General features: G+C 39.9%; 1 protein-coding gene across 1 annotated transcript; it reads right to left on the bottom strand.

Moving 5' to 3' along the window:
* Positions 1 to 4,210: 4,210 nt before the first annotated feature.
* Positions 4,211 to 4,995, bottom strand: CheA7a (Chemosensory protein A 7a). The gene is made up of 2 exons (XM_068303341.1): positions 4,733 to 4,995; positions 4,211 to 4,673 (listed from the first exon to the last, which is right to left on the bottom strand). The coding sequence occupies exons 1-2, from the start codon at positions 4,970 to 4,972 to the stop codon at positions 4,362 to 4,364; spliced, it is 552 nt and encodes a 183-aa protein (XP_068159442.1). The 5' UTR covers positions 4,973 to 4,995; the 3' UTR covers positions 4,211 to 4,361.
* Positions 4,996 to 20,893: the final 15,898 nt, after the last annotated feature.

Here is a 20,893-nt window from a genome sequence, read left to right as displayed (position 1 = left end):
GCCATGAAAATGAGCCAAAGCCCAGACGACGGACGACCGACGACGGACTACAGACTACGACAGACGACTGGACGAATGCCTGAAGAGGGGTTTGGGGGGTCCTGAGGTCTGATAAATTCAAATAAATTTCGTATGTGTGTGTGTTTGTGTGTGTGTGTGTGTGTGTTGTTGTTGCCAAGGTGAAAATAAAGATGCGCTCGCAATTGTTAAGATGAGGCAAAGTTTTTCTGGCGATCAAAAAGCGCGCACTGCTCCTTTGCATGGCATTAAAATTTTATATTAATGTCATCGAGACGTTGATTTACAATCGCACCACTCCCATCTAGTGTGTGTCTGTGTGTGTGTGTGTGTGTACAAGTAATTTTAATAATATTTTATTGCTTCGAAAAGTGGTAATAGCGCGGAAAATGCCAAAAATATGAAAAGAGAAAAGAGCCAAAAAGGCAGTCAGAAAAGTCTTCGCCCGCCCCCTTTTCAAGCCCCACGATGGCAAAACACATCAATGCTGATTATGACAATGTTTTCAGTAAAATTTTCCTCTGACAACTGGAGGATGTGTTGTCTACCTCTCTCCCTCTCTCTCTCTCTGCATCTGACTCTTCTGCTGGAATCAGATTCCAGGAGGTTATACTCTATGCGGTTTGTCTCCTGTCTGTTGCCAGACTGCTGCTTTTTGTGGTTGCGGCGGCTCATGGTGGCAAAATAACAATTGTAAATGCTTGAATAGCTACATATCCTGAGAATAGAAGCCAACAGTATCACAAAAACGAGAAAGCAAAAAAAAAAAGGAAAGAGGGAGGCGCGTAAAGAGATTCCATTCATATTTTTGAGAATTGATTTTTTACATTACCTTAATACTTAGCTTACTAAATTTTGAAAATAGTTCTCGTCACTTCACTCATTTATCGGCAGACATGTAATCAGGATACCATCGAAAGGGAGAGACATAAACCGAAACGTTAAAGAGAAATCCTATTAACAAGTTTGCCTTCTATTTTCCAGTTGATAGTCAACTTTTCCAGCATAAACCAATCCGTCGATCATCTTGTTTGATATGTGGCCCAATTTCCGTAAGATTTTCCGCCATTTCAAAGACAAAAGATAGAGCTAACAGTGGAAACTGTGGGTCGAAACCGTAGAAGATCAGCAACTATTTTGTCCCTCTACGAACTTAATATCCTTGACTTTTGGTTGGCTTGGTTGAAATCGAAAAGCTGGATGCAATTTAATGAAATGAAACCTTGTGAATGCGAACAAGAAGACAGTTGAGAGAGATGGAAAAAAAACTGTCAGAGAAATAAAGTGAAAAAAAAAAAAAACGAAAACGTTTTGAAAATATATATTTTAAGTAATATTTATGAGATGAAATGGTGGATGGGGTTTTTTTTACCAATTAATTTTTATTTATGTGCTTTTCGTTGCTTTTCGGTTTTCTTCTACTTATTAATTTTTTCTCACTTTCCTTTTTCCTTTTTTTCTTTTTTTTTTTTTTTTTTGTGTATTGTATGTTTTATTTTTTGTGATATTTCCCCTTATCAAACAAACAGTTGGCAAAATGATAAATGCCGTTGCTTTTGGCTAACACCACACCACCACCAGCAGCTCCTTCCCCCCCTCCCAGTCCATGTCCCACCCCCAGCCCGCTGTCTCGGGCTTTAGAGTGAACCATTTTGGTAATTTAATATTTTCCACCACAGCCAAGCAGCTAAAAAATGACAATTTTTAATTATCAAATGCGTTTAATGATAAAAATTGTGTGTATGATGGGTCGTCGTCGTTGTCGTCGACGTCGTGGATGGGTCTGTTGGGGCAGCTGCTTGATGGCGGTTTGCGGATGGGAAGATTGGAGTAGGAGAACCGGCTAACTTGGCCAGTCCTTTTCTGTTGGCTGTTGGATCTTGGCTTTTAATTTATGATTTGTTCCTTAGTGGGTGTGGCTCGCCTATAATAATTAATATTACACACACACACACACATCAAACCAAAGAGTATTAGAATTGAAGATACACTTTTTCAAGTCTCTCTATCGTCTTATTTTTGTCTCTCTTTCTCTCTCTCTCTCTCTCATCATCTTGAAAGAGGTATAGCTCTCTGTAAGGGTATTCAAAAGCAACAAGAAACAATTCCCAGTGGGGTAAACACAATTTTTTTTCATAAATCTTTGGAGCCGGAGACGTTGGCAGTGCCAGAGCAGCGACAGTAAGTGCAATGTCATTGAGGCAGAAGTGGCAGGCATATGCCATCCTATCGCATCCTATCCTATACTCCTTGCCAACCCCCACCCAACCTTCCCAAAGGCATTCAGGCATACATGTCGACATATGTGTCGCTGTCGTGTCTTGAGCTCCAGAAATAAAAAGTATTTCTCGAATTATTGTTAATGATGATTAAAAGTATGTACAACAACATACACACACTCACATGTATACATAATATGTGTTTGTGTACAAGGTACCAAAGGCACCTTAGTGCCTAAGATTCCAGCCAAGTTCCCACCACTTTTACAATGTGTTAAGTCCGCTTACCTTTCCCCTCCCACACTTGTGTGGAATGGGGTGAAGTTGCGTTGAGTCGTGTTGACGACTAAATAATTATGATCAAAAATGTGGATACAAGCCCAAGAATTCCATCCACAGAAATTAAATTAAATTGTTAAAAAGAATGCAAAAAAAAAAAATCATATATAATATAGAAAGATAAACACATTTTTGGAAATTATCGGCATGAATTTGGTCTAGTAGATTGAAAGGCTACCACCTTGACACTTTGATTCAAAGGATAATATCAACTCATAAGGAGGAGTCGTGACTCCTTTAAAGAAATGTGATCATCAGATCAGAAAATGAGCCCATGTAGAGTCCTTTTAATCGGAAAGAGGATCAGAAATTTGATCAAATTTAGAAGATGGGTCTCAGCAAAAAGCTGAAAGGACTATCACATAATCTTACCTATGTACATATGTGGATGTATGTATGTGTCTACAAGTACAATATGGATTACATTTTGACATTTTGCGAAAAATACAAATGAGCAAGGGCTGTGCCTGGTCCTGAATGTCGTGTGTCGGTGCTCGATAACATAATTATCTGTCATAATCAGTAGGCGTTGAAATGTGCAATTTAAAGTGCAATTTTATGCGCCCCGGCAGACAAATCGCGACTCACAAAACATACCATATCATACCACAATGACCCACACCACACACACACAGAGAGAGAGAGAGAGAAGAAAAGCAAAGTGAATTGAACGAGTTGTCATGGTGGTAGGAAAATGAACTTCATGGGGCATCATCATCGTTGGCAACGTCCAAACGCATTTCAACGATTGTGTCAGTTTGCGGAGTTTTGACAAATTTGCATCAGATTATTGCAATAAACATAATTATGCGCGCTGCATATGATTTTTCAATTAAACACATGCAACATAACACACTCCCCCACTCAAAGCAAATCCCCCCAGGACACAATGGGTGGCTCTGACACCAGGCTCAGACCCATTGCCATTGCCATTGCCATTGCCACTGCCACTGAAGACCAAATAAGGGGTTATAGAGGTACGAAAGGAGAAGAACGAGGGAAGGGGGGCTAAATGGATGACATGACCAACCAAAACCAACCAATTGCTGCTCGTTGCGGGTGTTTGTAATGCATATTTGTTAATTAAGTGTCGTCTCAGTGTGGGTGTATCTATATGCACTCACACAAACACAGCCACACACACCCACACACACCCACCCACACACACGCACACGGTGCTTAAGTGGAATCAATGGATTGTAATGCAGAGATAATCATTTTTAAACAAAAAAAGCAGAACAACAAAAATCAACGGGTTAGCAATGTTGCATGGTAATACTCAGAGAAGGAGATGGAGAAGGAGAAGGACTCCCAACCCAAGCTGTTTCAATGACAAATGGCAAAGACTGGCACACTCACTCAACCACCCACCCACCCACTGACTCTCACTCTCTCTCTCCCTGTCCCTCTCACTTTTGCACACGCAGCATGTGATAATTGCGAAAATTTCAATTAGTTGAGGTGTTGATGCAGAAATTTTGTGGCGTTCACGCGATTTTGTTGTATTTGTCAATTCAAGCAAATTGCACTTGAAAGATGACTAAGAGCGCTCGAATAAGTAGAATGTGTGTGTGTGTGAGTGGGTGGGTGGATGGATATAAATGGGCAGGGATAAAAAAGACGCCAAGAATTGGTTGTCTTTGAAAGCGAAATTGTCTATATTGTATCCAACCAGGCAAGAAATATAAATTGATATTGCGTATACTTAAAACTAACAATGATGCACAGATCGACTGGGGATCCACCCACAACAGAAAAAAAAAGAAGCCAATACGAGTCATTGATTCAAGTCAAGGTGACAATGGCAATGAGCCCAGCCACGCCAGTTTCTTTGTCCAGCATTGTCAATTCGATGAGATAATCACCTTTGGGTGCATCGTCGGGTAGGAAATTCGTCTCCAGCTCATAGTTATTGATGGTATACTCGCCCTTGGGGAACGGGCAACCGCCTTGATCGGGCAAATTGGAGGCCTCCTTCAAGTAGGGATAGGTATTGGTGTCCTCATTGATGAACTGACAGAACGGCTTATTCACATTCATGACCAGCATTCCCTTCTGCTTGTTATTGGAATCATAGACAAACACTTGCAAGGATATCTTCAAGAAGTGACAACAATAAACTCCCGATTTATGAATAGTTTTTGGGGGAAACTTACCCTCTGCTCGTCGCCCATGTTTAGTTTGAACTCAAAGTCTCCGGCTATAGTAAATTTATTGCGTCCTACCTTCTTCATACGCAGGGTACCCCAGTCCACCCATTTGGCATCGTTTCCGAAGTCTTGATTCTTATCGAAAGAGTTTAATTCAACGTTATAAGGCTTATCATCGGCCTTGCCATTGGGAAAATTGATGAAACACAAAACTAATGTCAGCCAAAGAAATGTCAAATTAGTCATATTGTTTCGTTGAGTCCACTCCGTCCCACATCCAACAACTGGCTAAGGCCAGCACAGCCATTACAACTGGCATATATACCAAATCGAATCATTTATATCTCACATGCAATATCATTGTATTTCATATATCCCAAACATTATCCAGATTCTGGCTAATTCGCAACATAACCCAACCTTGTTATGTACTAACAATCACGCGAATTGAAGACTTCATTGGAGCTGGAATCTGCCACATAGTATCTGATTAATTTTCGAATTTCATTTCGAAATAGCCAATTTGTATCTAGGCTCTTAGACACTGTCAAGTTTTCGAAAATGCGACCATTTAAAATTTTTGGCTAACGAAATATTTTCTGGTAAACTAATCCCTTAACACTCTCTATTGAGACATGCAAACTTTTAATAGCATTTGCTGCTTCCAAACTGAAGTTCAGAGTGGTTAGTGGTTCCCCTGGCTAAGGGTATGCGGAGGGGTTAGTTAGTTGAACGAGGGATTCAAGTTTTGGGCCGTCCGTCTGGTTGTTTTATGGCCTGCAGCAGTTTTCGTGTTTTCAACATCAAAAGTAATAAATTCATCGAACCATTGCCAAGCGAAAATTTTCGCGTTCGGGTCAAAAGGGAGGATAGGGCATGGTGGGGATGGGAATGTCAGGTGGGCAAGAAGTCTTGAGATGTTGATATTGTTTTGGGTTGTTCCTTTTCAACTGGCTTTTTGCTCAATAACTTCCGTCGGCAGGGCAAATAAGAGTTACCTTCACTTCCAATCTCATTCTCTTACTCCAACCTTCTTTTCCTATTACCAGATATATGTAGGTATATACCAGTTGTGTATCTATATATATGTTTTCCTTTTTCGTTTGTCATTAATTTTGCTCTAGCGTCTTGACTGTTGCCGTTTGCCGCTAGAACAACCAGTACAAAAAGTTATTTAGGTAAAACTCTTGACTTGTTTCTTGGCCCGGCATTGATTGGAACAACTGAAGCCAAAAGGCAGGTCCCCTCTAGTTGAAAAGTTTTGCACGGACAAATGAAATTTCAATTTATTTATTGCATTTGCCAAAAGTGAATTTCAAACTATGTAAATGTCAAAGTTAATTTTTCAAAAAGTACTTTGACAATTTATTTAATTAAACAGCAAATAATTAAGGAAGAACTCGCCCGATTCGACACTTCAATTCAATAAACCCAAACAATTAAAAAGAGTCGACAAAAAGGCTAAAAAGTGTGTGCTTTTCAGTGAGTGAGTGTGTGGGTGTGTGTGGTGGGTGTATTAAAAGAATGACAGTGAAATTAAAATAAAATAAAACTCACGTTGAATTAAAAACCAGCACAGCAAAAGCAACAGCAACAACGTCAATAGACACCAATATAGAAACGAGTAGACATGATCGAATCAAAGATACCCTTAAGAAAACCCTTTTTACCCTTCCTTTATATGGAAAGTGGACTCTAGATTGTAAAACGATTCACAATTATGATTATAGAAAATAGTTTTTCCTTTAGCTTAGCATACCCCACATACAAGTGGAGGAGCCAAACTGGGTATCTTGGCAATGCCATCGTAGTGGGAATGCCAGGAGAATGGGGGGGACAGCAGGGGACTCACACTTGAAGAGTGCTGGGAAAAGGAGTCGTGACTTCATTTGCCTGACACTTGCGCAAAGAAAAGTGACAGCGGCGTCAAGTGTGTACCATAAAAAAAGAAGACGAAACGAAACATAAAGAAAGAGTGCGAGAGCGGGGGAGTGTAAGAGAGAAAAAAAGGACGAAAAGAAGAAAAAGAAGAAAAAAAAAAGAAAGAAAAAGGCTGCAAACGATTCCTAATTGAAAACTATTAAATTCTTTTTTGCTGCTACTTAATTTTTTCCTTCATTCCGCAGTGGGTGGTTACCTCCCCCCTCCACCCTCTACCCCCTAACCTACCACTCGACCCACCTCACACTCTGCTCAACCAAATTGGAACTTGAATTTCATTTCGAATGACATTCGCTCCATCACGCGTCAAATGCAGCCAACTCAGCTCAACTCCTACGGCACGTAGCCCGTCGCCAAGTCGTCGTCGTCGTCGTCCGAAGGAAAAGCGAAGAAAAAAAATGAAAGAAAATGAACAAGAAAAAGAAAAAACGGAAGCAAAATAACGAGAGGAGAAACGGAGGACATTTTCATTTGAGCATATTTAATTAGATGCAATTATTTATGGTATTAAATAGATGAGGCAGTAAATGTCCTGTACTGTCCTTTCCGGCCCCCTAACCAGCCCCCCTCTCCACAATCACGTCGCTCTCTCCCTCATGCTCCTGCTCCTGCTGCTGCTGCCTGCAAAATGCAAAGTGTGGAATACAACAACAACAACAACCGAAACGGGAAAAAAATTGAAATAAAATGCTAAAGAATTGCGTCGTACTCTGTCTGTGGACAAAAAAAAAAAAAGAAGAAGAAAAAAATGAACACGAAAAAGAAAAAACAAATTCAATTCCTGGCTCGCACCGAAAAAAAGGCACAATTCTGCAGCAAATGACACGACGGACGTCCCACCCACCCACACTTTACCCTCCCCCCTACCGATCATTTAACAAACCAAGCATAACAATGGTAGCGGTTTGCGGGGGTCCTGGGGGGGCGATGGAAGATGTGACTGAAGTCCTTTCGGACGCAAAGGAGTGCATTTAAATGGCAGGAAATTTGAAAAAAATTGAAATTTAAGTCTTTGATATATTGAAGTCGATTTATTAGCCGCTTTCATTATTCCTTCTTCATCTTCATCTTACAGTTCTTGCCATGCCAACTGTGTGTCTGTATGGGCGGGCACACCCACACCCCCACCCACACCCACACCCACATTCATTGTTAGTCATTCTTTTCAAAACTTGTCTTCATTTTTTTTCCACACGCATTTCCTTTAGATACATTTTTATATGGGCAACCAAAGAGAAGAAGTTTTTGGTTACGAATTGGTCAACTAATATCCAAGGACATGTTCCCTAAGGATTCATTTGAGAGTCACAGGCGCAACAAGTAATATTTGTGTTCGTTTTCAATCAATCATGGAATTTCGTTTCACTTGTTCGATGATTTGAAATTGAAAATTTTCGTGTTCCATCAAGGGAGACTTGACCAATCAGGCCAATGGAGAGTTAATAACCCGTGACCATGATATGCCCGTCAACCCTTTCGCACCTTGTGGCGGTTGGGGGAAAAGGGGAATTCCTACTGCCCCCTGTCAGGGAACAAGAAGTAGACAAATCACACAAATTGACAAACATTTAACATAATTTACACGCCAAAGCCAAAAACGACTTACACTTGACCACACACTTGGCTCCTTTCCAAATCCCTTGGCCCCAGCCACCTCCACCTCCACCATCTCGAGTTCAAGTTCGAGTGCCAGCTCAGGTCGAGGACACCGTCCCATGTCCCATTATTGACCCTTTTGCCGGTCAAACCCTTGTCAACATTGCGTAACCGAAACTATTAAAAATATCACCAGATACTTGACTATGTCCTTCTCCATTTATTTCCTTTTTTTTCCCTTTTTTTCGTTTTTGGGGGCAAGGGCAAGAAAAAAACTGGCAAAAAATTGAAGAGGACGCTACCGGGACAGAGCTGAAGCGACAACGACGACAAAGACTTGTCACTTTTTCACACGCAACAACAAGGAACATATGTTCATGGTCAAATCGATTAAATAAATCATTAGCATCTTTTGTGGCCAATTTTCTTGGCATTTTTTTTGCTCTCCATCTTTTGTCAGGCATGTGGCAAGTTTTATGGCCCGTTTATATGTGTATATGTATGTGTACGTGTGTGTGAGTGTGTGTGTTGAAATTGTTTTTTAATACGAAAGTGAGTGTCCTGTTTTTTCTTCTTAGGGGAAAGATTCCCCTGTTGATGGGTTTGACATTTAATTTGTTGTTCCTTTGTTAAAGCAAAACTCATAAAAAAAAAAAAAAAACTTCCCCATTTTCATTTCCTTCTAAGCTTTGTAATAACTTCTTTCAAAAGGATATCAAATAAAGAAGAGATTAATTAATCTACAATAATATTTATCTGGCTCTGTAGTTCTCAACTAGTTAAAGCATTAAGGACCTCAAAAAGGTCTAGGTCTAGGAGGAGAAGTTCGAATTTGGAAGTCCTTTTTGTGGTAAGTGTTATGCAGGCTATTTTAGGGGAAGCAAGAAAGTAAATATAGGAACTCTAACTATCAAATTGACTATTCTATTATCCTTGATCATATTGCTGATAAGATCCTGGATGAACTAAAGTATTTACACAAAGATTACATCTTTTCTTAGAATCCTCTTTCAACGGTCAACCCCGTCCAGTTCAGTTTCCAGTAAAAAGAGCTTCCAAGGATAAATTTAGGATGTTTGGAGAAGAACAAGTGAAAAACGTTTCTTTACTCAAATCTTTTGTGCGAAAAAGGGGTGAAGAATGGAAAATTCTTTTGTATTTTTGTCAGCCCCTCATTCATTTGGCAATGCGTCTTTCGGTCTGTTCATTCCGATGTTTATTTCCTATAAATATAAATTAAATGGTTGGCGTGCAGTTGTCCAATAAATTTAGCTATTTTTATATATTTCGAGACACCTTCTGGGTTATTTTTTTTCCTCTTTTCCTTTTCTGGCCTTCCTTCTTTTGTGGTTGCGGTCCTTTGTGTCGAACCCTTTTCACGCTGAGGGCAGGACAAAAAATTGGGGGAAAATCATGTGACAATAGTTGCTTTCATTTTTTTTCTCCTCTTTTTCGTTTGTTGCTAATAAAACGTAATTTGTTTTTTTTTCCCCCCTTGTTGTTTTTTATGGGGAGCAACAGGCGCCGATGGACGGACGGTTCAGGCAATACTTTTTCATTGGAGGCAGAAAAGTTCATTGCCTGCATATCGCATTTACAATTCCCCGAGAAACATACATATATATGAATATAGATATCATAAACCAGGCTTTTGTTTTAGCTGAAGTGAAAAAAAAAAACAGCGCAAACAATTTCTTGTAATTAAAATCCATGGCCTTTTCACCAAAGCGGCAGTGAGTCAGAGCCGCCGACTGAGATGGAAGGGAGACAGAGATTCAGTCAGGTGCTCAGCTGCGCCAATCAGTCACAGTCAAGTCAACCACCGACCGAAGCGCCGTATCCTTGTGTCACAGCAGCCCAAAGGCAGTCAGCAGTCAGCTAGGCAGCTAGGCAGCGAGGCAGCAGGACAGGCCGAAGCTCGACCTTTTGCCCACATCTATGGAGAATAGTCATCATACCTTTTGCCTTCTTTCTATACTTTCCACTTACATACATAGCTCGTGTATTTTTTTCCTTTTTCTCTTACTTTTTTTGTGCCTTGCCATGGCCTGAGCATCTTTTTGTTTAAGAATTACTGATTATTAATTCATTTTGAACCGACGAGGCATTCATATTTCTGCAGAGCAAGTGGGTCGTCGGCTTGATGCTCGTCCTTCGACGCATCAAGCGGGGTCTTTCGGTCCTTCATCATGTTGTCTGTCAATGTTTTGCTTTCCATTTTTATATATACATATATATATATGCATGTACATATACATATATAAATATTTGTGTAGCAATGTCGATGGCAACGATGCTGCATTCATTGTTAAATCATTGAGTTTTCACTGCAGTTTGGCAACGCTCGCTCACTCACTCACACTAGGTCCTCGGTCCGTCTCTCTGTTCCTTCACTGTCCTGTCCCTGTGACCATATCAACCTCAATTTGTGCCAGTCTCGTTGGCTTTTCAAGCACTTGGGTTGGTCCGCTGTCCATGTAAATAAAGTCAGACCGCGCTTCAGCTTCTGAGTAAGAAAACAGAATACGAAACTCTCAACTGAGCTGAACTGAGAGTTGACTGTACCTGGCCGCAGTGACTGCATCTGCACTTGGTCGGTCCTATGGCCCAATGCCTGTTACCGTTACAGGACATCTGCTCTAAAATGCAAGCATTGCCTAGCCGGACCTTGTTAGTCTGATTGGGTGGCTGATTGGACTTGGACTTGTAGACGGAGACTGACTGAATCTCAGCCAGCATCGTCATCATCGTGACAGTTGCCAGTTGCCCATTGCACGTTACTCTGCCTAGCTGAGCGCTCTCTGTTCTAACAATGAAGCGGAAACAATGTTTACAATTTTTTATCCTTTTTTTTTTAGGTTTTCCTCTCTTACACACACACACACACAGTCTCATTCCATTACAGATTTTTTCGTTCTTTCATTCTCCGTATATTTGCCTTGTTATGCTTTTGTGTATGTCTTGTACACACATTGTACTCTCTCCTTCTCTGTCTACCTGTGTGCCAAGTTTGATTGTATTTAGCCAGCGGTCATAAAGTTAATTTGTACAAATGTTACGAATAATTCAAACCAGAAAAGGCATAAAGTCAAAGTAGTAGTAGGGCAACTCTGGTCAGTCGATCATATCCTGGAACTGACTGTACTAACCAAACTTAAGTCGATTAACTCAAGAGCTATGAAATGAGGGAACAGGGTGAGAGAGAAACTGGTTCATTATTGACTCAAATATACTTACTATTTGAATCTTGTTTGTGTATCTGTAACTGTAACTGTCTCCTTGTGGCACACATCGTTCATGCCTCCTCACTTGTCTCACTCGTTAAGTAATTTTATGCGGCATTGCACATAAAATTTCTAATTAACAAAAAAGCCTATTAGCATGCTAGCGCACAAAAACGTCCAACCAAACCAACAAACACTATTTTATTATTAGGCCCAAAAAAAGCAACCATTCAACAGGCTGAAAAATACCTTTTTAGCCAAATGTGCCACCACTGAAAGACGGAGAAGGGTGAGGGGCAAAAGTTGGCGTTGAGGCGTTCTCTAATGAAATACGCGTTAGCTGGCGACGACATTCAACCGCACACAAACATCGTATATAGGATGAATGTGTGTGTGTGTGTAGGTATATAATTTTACTTATTACCATTTTATATTTTTCAAGAAGGCGGAGAGGTCGGAAAAATCATGGAAATGGGTTGAGGGAGATGGGGAAACATATTCAACGAAAAATTACCAATTTTGTTGCTTACGATTATTACCTTGACAATGTGCTGTGCTGTCTCGTGGTGTTCCTTCTCGTTCTGCCTTCTCTGGAGATGACTTAACACGTAGCACATCATTAAAAATTTTGTGCCATTAATGCATACACACAAACAGACGCACACACACACACACACACACGCGCAACATGATCAAATTGCCAATATGTCACATCCCAAAAACCCCATTTCCATTAGGCCATGGGAAGGGGACAGAGATATGGCTTGGGCAAACAAACTAATACGTATAACCCAAACATCAGCGAACATCATCTTCATCATCATCATCATCATCATCGTCTTATTTACCTCTTTTTAACACCTTTCCTGTTCTCTCTCCCTCTCTGTCTAACTCACTCTGAACAATTAACAAAAGGTAATGTAAAATTATAATTATCACACAAAAGCACATTTGTTAATTTAAGCTAAAACAAACACTGAGTCTTTCAAGACATTGTCACCTCTCTCTCGCTTCCTCTGCCCTGCTCATCTGCCATCTCGCTCCAACTCTCTGCATCGTCTCTGACTGTGTGTCTTTTGCCAGTGTTAGTCTCTCGTAGAGTTTTCGAAACGACCGATGCGTAACAATGAAAAGTCCCCAATGTAATAAATATAAAAACAGCCAAAAAATATGCTATAAAATTATTTTCAAGCCGCAGCCCCAGGACATACATAGAAGTTTTAGCAAAGGCAACTGAATCCAAAGCTAGACCTAAATAAGTACTACAACAACAACATCAAACTGGGACAGGGTGCATAAGAAGAGACTTCATTTAGTGCTTCGGCATTGATACTCAGCTGTGCGTTGTTTGTTGTTTGTTCCCGTTGATTTTTGGCCCTTTTTGTGGCCCATAAATTTTGATGCCATCCAGCAACCTCACCTCACACACACGAGAGCCATAGTAAAACCCTTTTGCCTCCATCTACCACTAAAACGGCAGCTCATTTATGCCACGGTCCTGATAATGTATTATCACTTCGCTTGCCACCGACAAGTGTATGAAATGCGTGCTACAAGGGACCTTTTTCACGCATCATCATGTACATACATATGAAGGCTCGCCATAGTTGTGCTTTTCTTTTTTTAACACTTTCGGCACATCATTCCCATGGCTTTTATTTCAAATACAAAACAATGATCATTACAATAAAGCTAAACTATTAATAGGTAAACATTTTTTCATCTCTGATGTATGAAGTTGCAATTGAATGGTCTGAGAGTCCTCCTCAAGCCTCGCCGAAAAAGAGCTTTGGATGGAGTAGTCGTTGAAAATATTCTTACTTTTAACACTGATCAGAAAGGAACCATCGCAATGACTATATCTTTTTGAAGAAATGAATCACTTCCTTTACCATTACGATCTCTTTTTATCGTGTCATTCTATGAAATTTACTTAGTTCTTGGCATATTGTGTTGCTGCCAGTTGTACATATATATATACATACTTATGTATATATATATTTTTTTGTAGTTGGCAAAAGTCTTTCTCCCCCTTTCTGTGAGTTAATTTATGGCTGCTACATTGTGGCGCTTCTTTAGCGGAGGCAAAAACACATTGGCATTTTAATGGTTCCTTTATGGAAGAGATGAGAGTCCAAAATGGCGAATGGAGGGGGGTGAGGCAAGTGGGTGGGGGGCTGGGGAATGAAGGATCCAGGGAGCACATTAAAATTATTGAAGGCCATTAATTCTTTGCGCTTAGCTTGCAATAATGGTAAAGCATGGCACATAATTGTTTATTAATGAAGTTTAAGTATTTTTATTGGGCAAAAGATCAGAATGCATATTTACCAAGAAATATATACATACATTCACAATATACATGTACAATCATACATACATATGTATGACTATGTACGACGATGTGTAATAGAAAGGGTTGATTAAGCCAATTTTCACCCTCATATGGTATGGATATGCGCGCGCCTTTGCCTCGCCCTGTCGAAACCTATTGAATACGCATCAGATATCAATACAAAGAGGTCCTTGTCCACTCGGTATGTGTGTGTGTGTGTATTTCTACCCTATATACAGTATTTGATTCGATTTCGGTGCCCAACGAAGAGTGGAAGAGTCACGGGCGCTGAGTAAAGTCACGGAGTCGGAACCAATCGTATGACTGCAGCCAGCCGATTGGACAAATTTCATACTCATCATGACTCTTAGAGCTGCTCTCTGCCAAAGGCCAAGTACCCACATACAAACACGCACACACATACACACACACACATCGCATAGAGAGCCGCCTAGGGAATGGGATGGTCTAGTGAAAAATTACATAATATGCTCTGAAAAATGTGCGTACATTTCTTTTCCAAGCCTGACCCTAAAATTCTTTATCTACATATATTTTTTTCTTTTGGTTTTTCTTTTTTTTTTTTTTTATGCAAAACTTTTGCGTTTTACAATTCATTGCATATTCAATTTGGTCGACGCCACAAGGGCTCAACAAAATAGAACAAACAGCAAAGGTCCAAGAGGATATTAATAAGGATTTCATTAGTTTTATATGCCATACAAACACATCCAAATGGGTCGGTATCAGGGTCGGGGTCAATGCTGTTTGCCTTTTTTGTTTGTCCTATTATAACACTCTTCCACTTATCTATTATAAGTTTCCTTCTCTTGGCCTCTCTTTCGCTCCACCGACGTCAATGTATTACCTTTCCCCCCACTTTCCCACTGCCTGCTAATAAATGGCTAAACGTTATAAACAAACGACCTTGGAATACACAGTCAATGGGGAGCTCTTTACACAATGATTACGCCTACACTATTCAAATTGGAGGTTTTTTGAATTGGTAATGTGGAGTCCATCAAAGTAATCCAATTTTCTTCTCACTTTGAATATATTGTAGCCTACTTTTGCGCGTTAGATGATCGATGACTAGCTGCGTATACTTAATTTTAGCTTGCAATTAGGTTTTAGTACAAAAACTGGCACAAAACGTGGCACTCGGCTTCAATTACTCTACACCATACTAAAAGTACTCCTTACTTCATAATCCTGGGTCAGCCACTGAAGTCCTTTGTGGATTAGAGTTAGGAAGTTAGACATTACTTTTGTAATAACAATAAGACTATAAAGGACTCGCATAGTATATCCTTATATTATAAAAATCTCGTTTAATTAATCAATATCCATTTGATTTTAACTTATATTTATTAAATTTAAATGGAATGGATTCTTTTGACTTAAGAGAATTGTTCATCCCCCTGGCAATTTCCTTGCTTTCTCGCTCAATGCATTGTGTGTGTGTGTGTGTGTGAGTATGAAGGCTTTTTGTCTCTATTAAATTAATCGAAACTCATTTTTCCAACTTAACAAAAAATACAATAACAAAAAAAAAAGCAACAACAAAATAGATATATTTGTATATACACAAAAAGTCTAAACGATAAAACATTCGTCCGGGTGCCTTGTTGTCCCATTCGCTTTTCATTTGAGTTTCCTTTTTTTTTCCACACTTTTAAGTAGCACTATTTTTTAAGGATTCCGTTTTGGGCACCCCTGGCCGTCGCTCTGTCACTTCGCCATCCCCGTGACCCCCGTCCTCATTCGCTTCCCCATTCATTTGCTTCTAATGCCTTCTCGCATCTAAAACAATTTTATTTTTTCAGTTTTTCATGCTTATCAAATGGAAAACAAACGCTAAAGAGGGTTGCACCTCGTTTGGATATTTCTATACCCTATAATCACTCAGCAAAATAAGGCATCTATGATACAATATATTATATATTATTATGATCTGTAAAATAATCCTAGGAATGTCCTCATAAAGAATCATAGTTTTGACTATTTCAAGAGAGGAAATTACTTCGCAAGGGTGAATACAATTGCATTTATAGGGTATAAGGCAGTCGTTCAACTTTTTGGCCTAGAGAGTTTTTTTTTTGTTCCTTTTTGGGTTGTGGTTTGGCCTCTCTTGTGAATTTGGTGGCATTTATGTTTCATTTGGCATTTTTGATGCGTTTTGCTTTTAATTTTTTGCTCGTTTTTTATGCTCTTAAGCATTTTAAGAGTGACATTTCAATCAATCAGCTGGTTGGGTCAGTCAGTTGCGGGCTTAAGTTGTGGAAAGATTTATAGAGGTCGAAAAACGGGAAGGGTGATGTACCACGCACCCCTCCCCTTCTCTACTTCTCTCTGCTTCCCCATTTTAGAGTAGCAACAGAGGAACAGAAGACAGAGAATAGGAGAGAGAGAGACTTCTTCCGAGTCTCCAGCAAATCAGCGAAATCATAAGAAAAGTCAGCATAAATAAGCACATCAACACACAAAAGGCAAAAGTTTTGCCTAGCTGCCTGAAGGATACGGCAGTATTTCTACTTATATGGATGAAGACTTGCCGTTGCCTCAACCTAGGAGTCTGCCTCCAACTCCCAGCACCGGAAGTCGACACACACACACACACACACACACACAACAAAAAAGAAACCAAATATAGGCGGAGAAGCAAAGAAAAAAAAAACAAAACACAAAGGAATAAAGATTTTTTAATTGCCTCAGATAAGAAGTACACATAACTTGCCTGGCGAATTCCTTAACCCTTCAACCCTCACCCCATTTCTTTCTCTCTCTCTCTTTTTCTGCCTTCCCCGGTATCATTCAGCCACCTAGCCAGGCGGCAATTTTACAATTCAGCGCACATTTTGATGAGCTTCATAATTTTTTGCTGCTCATTGACGTTCCCAGTAATATCTGAGAATTTTTGTCTAGGTCTATGCGACTTCTTGGTGTGCCTTGAATCAGATGGCGTAAATTTCGTAGGGCATTAAATGTGCTGTGAGATTTAAGCCCAATTGCTTCACATGTGAGATAAATCCGGTCTATAGGTACACTGAAAAAAACAAGATTATGTTTAGGTATGCCCAACAATCAGATATGTGCGCTTAGAATTGGGCGCAAAGATCATCTGTAACCTCTTCCATTCTCTGTCTCTCTCGTTTTTGCCTAAAAACTAATTCTAATATTAATTAGAGACCTTAAGTTATTTCTTCAAGTGTAAAATTTATATCCCATGTATTTGGTTTTGAGTACTTTTGCATGGCAGAAGGACTGCCAGAGCCGCACACACTTTATGTCGACTTGCGTTCATTTCTTCCATTCATTTCACATATATGTCACACAATTATCAAAGTTCTATCTATGCATCAGTTGTTGTCCCACCCACTATACCAACAACAACAGCAACAGAAGAAGCCCATTTTGTTTACACGATTACATGCATTTTACGCAACATAAACGAGATTAAGGCGCCGCTTACTTTTGACACAACGTCACCCCGACCCCTCACCCCAGCACCACGCCCCTTCCAACCACCAATCCTGACGAAAAAAAAACTCCAAGAACTTGGCTAAGATATGACTAAGCTCAACTCTTTTGAGCCTTGAATTGCTTTTGTTCTTTTTCTTTGTTTTTGCCTTGAACTTTTCCAGTTATGTCTTTTTTTTCGGATGGGTGGGGGTGGCATGTGGCAAGGTATGTGTGAGTGTGAGAATGTGTGTGTGTGTGCACCGTGTGTGCATTGTTAACAAAAGCCAAACATTTTTCTCATCTTTTTGTTAAGCAAAAATCATGTAGACTAGCTCTATCTATATCTTTTATGACTTATTGTTGATCTTGTGCAGTAGGAAAAAACGAAAGGTTCCAACTAACTTTGGCCAAGCCGAAAATGATATACCCTTGCAAGTTTTTGTGTTATTCCTCCGTCAGTATATGAACTTGTCTTGTCGTGCTGATGCCTTGCACAGTTTTAGCCAAAATGCGTATTACCTATTTCGCAAGTGTATAAAAATCAGCCAACAATACACTAGACGAAGGCAGCGAGTTGTTAATGCTTTACAATCTCCATTAGGAAAAGTTTTCAAATGTATGTAAAGTACTTCAGCTGCATAAGAGATAAGTCCCTGCTGTTATGATTGAAAGCTATTTTCGTTGTGATTTATCCGATCAACCGATTAATACTAAGTGCTTTAGTATATAACGATTCTGTTTAGAATTATGCAAGTTAATGCTTCAATATGTAAGTGGAAAATCTATAAAAGGATAACTACATATAGCTTTAGGAACCCCCCAAATCTCCCCCCATAATCTCTAGTGAGACTCCGTTGTCCTGTTAACTTCTTCACATTTCTGGGCTAATTACTTGATCATTTGCGTTAAAGTTCTTGCCTAGTCCACGGCCTAAAAGTTATCATAATTTACGCAAGATTGTTTGTTTCCCTTGGCAAATGGATGTCTGTGGGGGAAGTCATAAAACTGCCAAAAACTCATTGACTTATGGGCAATTGAGGCCCAACCCCAGCTGGAAGAGCCCCCGCATCGCTGCCCCTTCCCTTTAACTTTTTCTCAACATTCCAAGTGCAGCAAATTCAAATTGGTTTTTATTTTCTTATTACACACAGGACACATAAGCAAAGTCTATCTATTTATACACAAATATACAAATATTTCCATATACATAAATATATATATATATAAATTAGCCTTTTTTGGTCGACCGTCGGTCGACTTGGAATGGTTTATTAATGGCAAATTAAAAGCAATAAAAAACAGATGTGCTTAACGTAGCACATTTTACGCAATGATAGGGGCGGGATGAGGGGCAGATTGACTGGATGAGGGGCATGGATGCGGGGGTCAGGATAACTATGTAGCTGATTTACACAGCTCATCAGCTCAGGACACTGAGGAAGCGACGGCACACACCTTTGCCAAGTTCGGCGACGTCGTTGTCGTTATGAAAATGACTTTCCTTCTCACTCTCTATCACTCTCCGTCTCTCTCTCTCTCTCTCGTTCTCTATCTGCGTTGTGCAAAAAAGTTTTGCATTTTGAGATTTTTCGTCTGTTGCTTTACTTTTTCGGCTTATGCAGTTTATCATTTGGCACCCAACTCCTCTTAGGCCCAGACCCAGGCCCTTGCCCGCTGCCCCCTCCAGGTGTTGGGTAATTTTAATTTTAAGCTTGAGTAATGACAATATTTACTTCCACTTTTTCCAAGGTGCCACACGCCTTTAATGGCATTTTGATTTGAGATTTTCCACTTGAATGTGTTTACCCATAGTGCACACCAGATGTTGTCTTAGCTCTATGTTCCAACTTTTTCCACCAAAGGAAAAAGAACCAAAAACAACAACAAAATATACACAACAGTAAGAACAACAACAACAACAACAACAAATTGTAACTGCAATTTACCTCGAACTTTAACAACAAAATAAGTCAGTTATGCAACATCGCTCTTAATATTGGCCCTAAAGCTGATCAAGAGAAATCTGGAGATTGCTAATGATATTATATGCCATGATAAGAGGAATAAACATGTCTAGGATGCTCAAGTATTGATGATCCAGTTCCAGTTGCCACTGTGATTCCTCGTTTTTGCCATCTTTGCATTACAACAATGAAGAGAAAATGCGAATAGTTCATTAGAAGGCAAACTTCATGAGGCTATATAACCATGTTGTACGGCCAACCCAATGGGCCTCGAAATATTTTGTATGAGCCTGTGTATTATACGGAATTATCATTATTAGCATTATTGTCAGGGCAGGGACAACAGACGAACAGGCGGACTTGCGGACTGGGGGACGGACTGGGTGGAGAATGGGATAGTCAGGCAGTAGTCAGTAACTGGCTGCCTGAATTATGCAATGCAGTCAAAGGCATTCGAAATGGAAATGGGAAATGGAAGAATGAGAAAGAAAATGAAAGAATGGTGGCAGGAGAAGACTGGGTGGCAAGATGGGTAAAGGCAACCCGTTCATTTCATTTCGTTTCGTTTCGTTTCGTTGTCAAATGCAAAAATCGCGCACAACGAAAGGCGAACTTCCTTTTCCTCTTTTAGAGCTGTCTCTCGCGGAAAATTTCCAAAAATTCTATTATTATTAATAGAGGCAAGAAGCAAGAATGAGACAGACTAAATGGGAGAATGAGAGAGAGAGAGAGAGAGAGGCGACCATGACGACCAGCCCTTGTGCTATGCGTTTGTCTTTTAAGACTACAATAACCCGAAAAATGCACACAGTTTGCATTATAATGCGAAATTTTCGATTGCTCATTTGTGGCATTTACTTTTTACTATAAAAGTTTTATAGCCAAGGCTTGGTGGTAGCTGGTCCTACCAGCTCCAGCACCAGCAGCAGGAGCAGCAGCAGCAGGACCAAGACCAGCGACAACGACGACAGCTACAAAATTTTACACAATGTCATCAACGGGGCTGACAATGTTGGTGGGCTCGGGCATTGGTCTTGGACTTGGTCTTGGTTTTGGTTCTGGTTCTGGTTCTGGTCCTGGTCTTACTCCTTCGCTCTCACTCTCGGTGGTCTCAGCTTCGGTTTAGTGAAGAGTTTAAGATTGAGCTTAGGTTTGGGACTGCCTGACAATTGTGTGTGCAATTTTTGGGCACTAAACTTAAAGGATTACTTTTGGCTAATTTTGCAGAAGGAGCAGGAGGCAGCATGGAATGAGGTAACAATTGTTTAGTATTTTCAACCCAGACGACAATAGAATGGATGCTTTGATGTCCTTGGAGAATGACAAAATGAATAAATGGCCAAAGCCTTTAGCAGAATTCTTTAAGAAATCAGAAAAAAGAATGAAATACAGTTTTTGGATCATTTTTATAAGGTAGTCACTCAAAAAAAGGGATTAAGTTAACAAAGTATGTATATATATAATGATGTGTTTTAGTTTACATACATCCACCTAATAAATATATATATATATATTTGAATACTGAGACGATCGTTAGGTTTATGTGCTATTGCTTGCGAACTACTTGCGTTAATCATAATCCAACAAGTTTGTGAAAGTCTACGCGCGCGCATAACCTTTAACGGAAAGGGTATAAAGTCTGGTC

Source organism: Drosophila tropicalis, unplaced genomic scaffold (genome assembly GCF_018151085.1).
Source record: "Drosophila tropicalis isolate 14030-0801.00 unplaced genomic scaffold, ASM1815108v1 contig_158, whole genome shotgun sequence".
Lineage (NCBI taxonomy): Eukaryota > Metazoa > Arthropoda > Insecta > Diptera > Drosophilidae > Drosophila > Drosophila tropicalis.
The sequence above is the reverse complement of the archived record's forward strand: the minus strand, read 5'-3'. Positions and strand labels throughout refer to the sequence as shown.